Below are 7500 nucleotides of genomic sequence, written 5' to 3' on the forward strand. Positions count from 1 at the left end.
ATATATATATAGAGAGAGAGAGAGAAGAGAGAGAGAGAGAGAGAGAGAGAGAGAGGAGAGAGGGAAAAGAGAAGAGGAATGGAAAATGGAAATGGATGAAGAAATATATATGGATAAATATATATATATATATATATATATATATATATATATATATATATATATATATATATATATATATATATATACAGAGAGAGAGAGACATATATATATATATATATATATATATATATATATATATATATATATATATATATTTATATATATATATATATTTCTTCACCCATTTCCCTTCCATTCCTCTCCCTCTCCTCCCTCCATCCCCTCTCTGCCTCCCTCCCTCTCTCCATCCCTTTTAAGTTGGACTTTCCTCCTCTCCGACAACAGTTTAATGGCCAACTTCGGGTCATTTCCCTTCGCTATAATGATCATTATTGCCTAATGACTGCCATTAGATCGTCGGTCGTTCGGTTAAGATAGCGTAATGCCTCTTGTTTGTCTTCGTCGGGTGACACTGAGAAAGGGAGAATGTTTATAAGCAGGGATAATTGATATAAATGCGGGTTGGAAAAGGATTTTTTTTTATAGAGATAATGGTTATATTTGTGTGTTTAGTGGAAAAGTATTTTTTTTTATAGAAATGTTAAAGAGATAATGATTATATTTGTGTGTTTAGTGTTATGATAATGTTTATTATGGCAATGGTGGTAGGAATTTTAGCAGTGTGATTATGTTCTTTGTAGTGATTAGAATGCTGATGGTAATAATTTAGATTAAGTGGTAATAGTATTAACGTTGGAATGACAATAACGATGTATCTATTTAATCACGTGATCTCCTTCTCTCTCTCTCTCTTCCTCCTTGCCTCACTTGTTCCTTACTCCTAATCCTAATTCCCTTCTTTACTCTTCCCTTTATTCCCTACCCACGCTGTCTTCCTTTCCTTATCCTTCTTCCTTTCACCTTCCTCTCCCTATTCCCCCATGTCACTTCCTCTATCCATCACTCCTCCCTTTATCGCTCTCTCTCCCTTTCTCTCCCCCCCCCCATCGCCATCATCACTCACACCCCTCTTCTGCCGGCCTTTCCTCTCTCCCTCTTCCCTTACCACCCTCTACCCCATCCTTCTCTCTCACCCCCAACCACAACAACCACCACCGTCCCCCTTCCCTCCTCACCTCCACCCTATGTCCTTTTCCCTCCTTCCCTCCACTCACCCACCACCCTCCCATTCTCCCTTCCGCCCTCACCTCCACCTATATGTCTTTCCACTCTTTCCCTCCCTTCCACCACCACCTTCCGCACCCTCTCCTCCCTCTTCCCTCCCTCCCTTTTCCACCCATGCCCCCTCTTCCTCCCCTCTTTTCACCCGTACCGTACTCCCTCCACCCCATTCCCCTTATGCCCCTCTCCCCTTCCCCCTTCCCCCTCTCCACCCCATGCCCTCTCCCTCCCTCCTTCCACCCATCCACCGCATCTCTCCCCCCTTTCCCCTCCACCCCATGCCCCTCTCCCTCCCTCTCCTTCCAATTTATGTCCCCTTCCCTCCCTCCCCCTTCCCCCCCTCCACCCTATGCCACTCTCCCTCCCTCCTTCCACCGCATACCTTCCATTCACCTCCCCCTTTCCTCCTCACCCCATGCCGCCCTCTCCCTCCCTCCAGCCTCCTTCCACATGTCCCCTGTCCCTCTCCCTTCCCCTTCCCTTCCGCCCCTCTCCCTCCCCCTTCCCCCTTCCGCCCCCAGGTTCGCCCCCGCGGTCCTCCTGGCGGTGCTCAACACGTGGATCATCATCGAGTTCAAGCGGATCAGCCGGCGTCGACGCCTCCTGAGCCAGGGCCTGAGCTGCGAGGTCTCCGCCATCCCGTCGCAGTCCTTCTACGAGGCCAACAACGCCCCTGCCACCAGCGTCGTGAACGCGTCTCCCACGAGGGGCGCCAAGGAGAGCTCGTCGCCGCCCCCGCTCTCCGTGGGTCCTTCGGTGCCCCCTCTCACGGCCGTCGCTGTTCCTCCTTCGTCCGCCCTTCCTCCTCCTTCCCCCGCTCCTCCTGCAGCAGGCGACAAGGAGGCGAACCAGGGGAACGCCTCCTCCGCCTCCCCCTCCATTCTGAACGGCAAGACCTCGGCCTCCAACGGCTACGCTGAAGGAGGAGGTCGGATATCCTTCACGGCCGACACCAGGAACTCGTCGGGGAAGTCCTTCGGGAGGCAGAACGGCAAGGAGGACGAGAAGGAGAAGATCGGACTCTCCATGATCAACGTGTCAGGTAAGGGGCGTGGCTTCGCTGGTTGCTAGGGGAGGGGCGTGGCTTCGCTGTCAGGATTTTTTATTATTTATTTTATTTTATTTTTTACTGTGTGTGTGTGTGTTTGTGCGTGCTTGTGTGCGTGTGTGTGGTTGTATGTGTGCATATGTGTATGTGTGTGTGTGTGTGTGTGTGTGTGTTTGTACACCTATAGATATAGTTAGGTAAAGATTTAACTAAAAGAGATGAGAGAGAGGAAAAAAAGGGAGAGATAAAAAAAATAAACGATGGAGAGAGAGAGAGAGAGAGAGAGAGAGAGAGAACGAAAGAGAGAGCGAAAGAGAACAAAAGAGAGAACGAGAGAGACCGAAAGAGAGAGGAATAAACAGACAAACAGACAAACAAACAAACAAACGCGAGAGAACAAACAAGCACAGCCAATCACACACGCAAGGCAGAGAGGCACGCGTGCAGTCTGCCACATCTGCCCGACAAACATCCACTCAAACCGTCCTTCTGCCAACCGACGCAAGATGTCAGAACCATATCCTTGTACATCACACTTGAGAATATGCGGAGGATGTGTTGTAGAGGATGTAGGATATTAAATTTGCTGCATGTTGTTAAAGAGGGGTGTTATCGACAGAGGAAGCTCTCTCTACTACCTCTACTCTCTCTTCGTACTCAGGGCCCCTTTCTGTTTTTTTTTCTCTGTGTGTGTGTCTCTCTGTCTGTCTGTCTCACTCTCTCTCTCTCTCTCTCTCTCTCTCTCTCTCTCTCTCTCTCTCTCTCTCTCTCTCTGTCTCTCTCTCTCTCTCTCTCTCTCTCTCTTTCTCTCTCTCTCTCTCTCTCTCTCTCTCTCTCTCTCTCTCTCTCTCTCTTCTCTCTCTCTCTCTCTCTCTCTCTCTCTCTCTCTCTCTCTCTCTCTCTCTCTCTCTCTCTCTCTCTCTCTCTCTCTCTCTCTCTCTCTCTCTCTCTCTCTCTCTCTCTCTCTCTCTCTCTCTCTCTCTCTCTCTCTCTCTCTCTCTCTCTCTCCCTCTCTCTCTCTCTCTCTCTCTCTCTCTCTCTCTCTCTCTCTCTCTCTCTCTCTCTCTCTCTCTCTCTCTGTGTGTGTGTGTGTGTGTGTGTGTGTGTGTGTGTGTGCAACAGTCTCTCTGTCTCTGTCTCTCTCTCTCTCTCTCTCTCTGTCTCTCTCTCTCTCTCTCTCTCTCTCTCTCTCTCTCTCTCTCTCTCTCTCTCTCTCTCTCTCTCTCTCTCTCTCTCTCTCTCTCTCTCTCTCTCTACTATTTGTCTGCATTTCCGTTCGCGTTTCTCTCTCTCGTCGTCTCTCTTTGTGTGGTTTCCTCCTTTCCTATCTCTCTTTTCTCTGTCTCCTTCCCTCTTTAACTCCTCTCTCTCCCTCTTCCACTTCTTTGTTTCCATTTTTTCTTTATCTCCCTCCCTCCATTCCTCCTCCCTCCATCTCTTCTTCTCCCTTCTTTCCCTCCCTACCTTCTCTCCTTCTTCCTTCTCTATCCTTCTCATTTCCTCTATTCCACTCTACACTCTTTCCCCCTCTTTCTCCTCTCTATCTTCTTCCATATTTCTCTGTCTCCCTCCCTTCTTCTCTCCCTTCCTCCTTCCCTCTCACCTTACCTCCTCACCTCTCTTCCTCCTACCCTCCCCCTTCCCTCATTCACTACCTCTCTTCCACCCTCCTCCCTCTCTCCTTAACTTCCTTCTTCCCTTCCACCCTCCTTCCCTCCCTCCCTCCCCCTCATTCCTAACTATCTCTCTCTTAAGACCTTTCTCCCCTTCTTCCCTCTCCTTCCCTCTCTCTCCCTCCACACCTACCCTCCTTCCCTCCCTCCCCTCTCTTCCACCCCTCCTCTCTCTCATCCTTCCTTCCCTCCCTCTCTCCCTGTCTTCTTCCCTCCCTTCCTCCCTCCCTCTTTCTTTACCTCACTTCCTCCTACCTTCCCTTCCTCCCTCCTTCCTTCCCTCATTGCCTAAATCACTTCCTCCTACTTTCCCTTCCTCCCTTCCTTCCTCCCTCCTTCTCTTCTTCCCTCCCTCCCTCCCTCATTGCCTAACACTTCCTCCTATCTTCCCTCCCCTCCTCTTTTCAAAAGTGCTGACTCACGCTACATTTTCAATTCATATTTATTAGAACCCCAAGTCAGCTGTTTTGCACGTGACAGTTTACCAAAGTGTCTTGCCTTCAGATTTCATAAACAGCTTGGCGACCTTGACCTTGAAAAAAGAGAACGAAAAAAAGACTTTTTCTTGATTATGACATGATTTTTTTTCTTTTTGGCTCTTCCTGTATGCTCGTCATTAACGGGATTAATCAGATTTTGCTTGTGGTTTTGAAATTGAAAAATGCATTAGATGTGACTCGAATATGTAATTTCTCGCCATTTTGATCTATTAATCCGTTTGTTTTTGTTTTTATTTCTGCCTACCCCTTTGTCTATATTTCAGTCAACTTCATTATTCCTCTACTTCGTTAAAGCTCTCAGTGCATATATCTGTCTGTCTATTTTTTCTATTAATCTATTTATCAATTATCTATCTATCGACCATCTATCACATATTTGCCAATCATCATTCCCTATCTATGTGTCTGTCCGTTTATCCATCGATCTATTAATAAATCATCCAATAATAAGTCATATATCATATATCTATCAACCATTTTTTCGGTCTATTTATCTATCGATCTATTATTCCATCCGGATATCCCCCATGACGGACTATATGCGAAACACTATGACCATAAACCTCCTCAATTAACAATTTGAAGGAGATATCGGTAAAATGAATAAATAAAGTAAACATAGTACATGAATAAAAAATGAACTAATAGATAGACGAAATATATTTATAAATAGACAAATAAATCAATAAATAGATAAATAAATTAATAAATAGACAAATAAATTAATAGATAGACAAATAAATTAATAGATTGATAAATAAATTAATGAATAGACAAATGAATTAATAATAAACAGACGAATCAACAAATCCCCCCAAAAATAAATAAATGGATGAGTCATAGATAAACGAATTAATGAACAGGTAAATAAATAAACGAATAAAAAGATAACAGGGTAAATGGACAGATAGACAAATAGATAATTATCCCATGTATAAGCGGTATCGATATCCAATGAAAACATCGAATTAAAAAATGAATAAATAAAAATAAATATATAACGTACTGTCCCGCTTCGGTAACCAGCTTAGAGAAGAACCTAAAAAACAAATAAATAAATAAACAAATAAATAAAACACACATAAGCTTGTAGACTTACTGGACGGTCTGCTTATTTTTGTGTTTATTCTTTCACTAGATGTATCTTGTTCTCTCATTTTGACACTTGGTTTATTCGTATCTTTTGGGCAATAGACAAAGAAAATTAAAAGAAAAGATATACTGAAACCTTACAAGACAGTAAATATACATTTGATCTAACAATAACAAATAACAACTAAGTCACACACAATAAAAGCTTGAAATTTGAAGACTTTAACCAGTGTTAAGAAATCATTAATTTTTTACAACCGATAACCAATAACTTCATAGAAAAAAATAAACATATATTACCAGAAAGAAAGAAAAAAACGATTTCTTTCCAAAAGTATTACCCACCACAGAGGAATACTAAGAACAGTTTCCTACTTTCTTGATTAGTTACAGCGAACACCTAGTGAAGTTTAATGAGCCAGAATTTCATTACAAGTTTCCGCTTTTCCGGGTTACAACGTGGAGTTACAGAGTGCCAGGTCGGCCATTGATTAATTGACGGAAAATAAGTATTAAAAAAAAATCATGAAAGAGAATACTCCTTTATTGATGTCTGGTGAGACTTTTTTTTATTAGGGTGAAGATTGATAGCGATTTTTTTTTCTTTTTTGGCTAAGAATAGATTTTGAGGTTAAGTTCGTTATGTGCAGGTGGATGTATTGTGTTTGTGGATCGACTTCGGTGGTAAATTGCGATGCTGGATGTTGTTTGCCGAGGGTTAGGTCTCTGTTTGTGTGTATCTTTCATTCCCTGTCTCACTTTTATTTGAGATTTCTCTCATTCTCACTCTCTCTCTCTCTCTCTCTCTCTCTCTTTCTCTCTCTCTCTCTCTCTCTCTCTCTCTCTCCCTCTCTCTCTCTCTCTCTCTCTCTCTCTCTCTCTCTCTCTCTCTCTCTCTTCTCTCTCTCTTCTCTCATTCTCTCTAAACTCTCTTTCCTTCGTCCTCTCTCTCTCTCTCTCTCTCTCTCTCTCTCTCTCTCTGCATTCTTTTAAGAAGATTTTTTTCATCCTGTCTCTCTCTCTCTCACTTTCTGCCTCTCTCTTATCTCCTCTCCCTCTGCTTCACTTGAGAGTTTCTCTCTCTCTCTCCCTCTCTCTCTCTCTCTCTCTCTCTCTCTCTCTCTCTCTCTCTCTCTCTCTCTCTCTCTCTCTCTCTCTCTCTCTCTCTCTCTCTCTCTCTCTCTCTCTCTCTTTCTCTCTCTCTTTCCTTCTTCCTCCCCTCTCTCTCTCTTCTTCATTTTGAGATTTCTGTCTTTCCCTCCCCCCCCTCTTCCTCTCTCTCTGTCTTTCTCTCATCTTGAGATTTCAGTCCTTCCCTTCCCCCCTCATTCTGTCTCTTATCACCTCTCTACTTTCTCCCCTTCCACTCCATTCCTTCCTTCAAATCCACCTCTCTCCCTCACTCCATTCCTTACATGCATAAACATCAACACGTGCTCCACATGCATACTCGACATCAACACACGATACTCGACACCAGAATGAATTACTTTCAGACAAAAAAAAAAGGGTAAAGAAAAAGAGAGAGAGAGAGAGAGTGAGGAGGAGAGAGAGAGAGAGAAGAGAGAGAGAGAGAGAGAGAGCAGAAGAGAAAGAGAGAAAGTAGAAGAGAGAGAAGAGAAGAAGAAAGAAGAAACAGAGAGAAGAGAGAGAGAGAGAAAGAAGAACAGAAGAAAGAGAGAAAGAGAGAAAGAGAGAAGAGAAAGCAAGAGAGAAAGAGAAGAGAGAAAGAAGAAAGAGGAAAGAGAAAGAGAAAGAGAAGAAGAGAAGAAGAGAAAGAGAGAGAGAGAGAAAGAGAAAGAGAGAGATAGAGAGAAAGAAAAAAAAAACATACTCGAGACTTCTCAGAGTAAATTACTTTCCGACTCATAAAAAACAACTTGATATCCTTGACCTTGAGTTCCATCCCCCCCCTCCCCTCGCCCCCCCCCTCCCTCCCCCAAGAGAGGAGTGACTCCCTCTT

At 43.9% G+C, this 7500-nt stretch overlaps 1 protein-coding gene across 2 annotated transcripts in view; it reads left to right on the forward strand.

The window, feature by feature from the left end:
• The window catches only part of LOC113817122 (alpha-2B adrenergic receptor-like), a 146118-nt gene that overhangs the window by 130472 nt on the left and 8146 nt on the right, over nt 1-7500 (forward strand). For both annotated transcript variants that reach the window (XM_070114544.1, XM_070114545.1), the window contains one exon: nt 1746-2266. In XM_070114544.1, coding sequence (XP_069970645.1) covers nt 1746-2266 — 521 coding nt within the window. The remainder of the gene's footprint in view (nt 1-1745; nt 2267-7500) is intronic.

The sequence above is a fragment of the Penaeus vannamei genome, chromosome 36, assembly GCF_042767895.1.
Source record: "Penaeus vannamei isolate JL-2024 chromosome 36, ASM4276789v1, whole genome shotgun sequence".
NCBI lineage: Eukaryota > Metazoa > Arthropoda > Malacostraca > Decapoda > Penaeidae > Penaeus > Penaeus vannamei.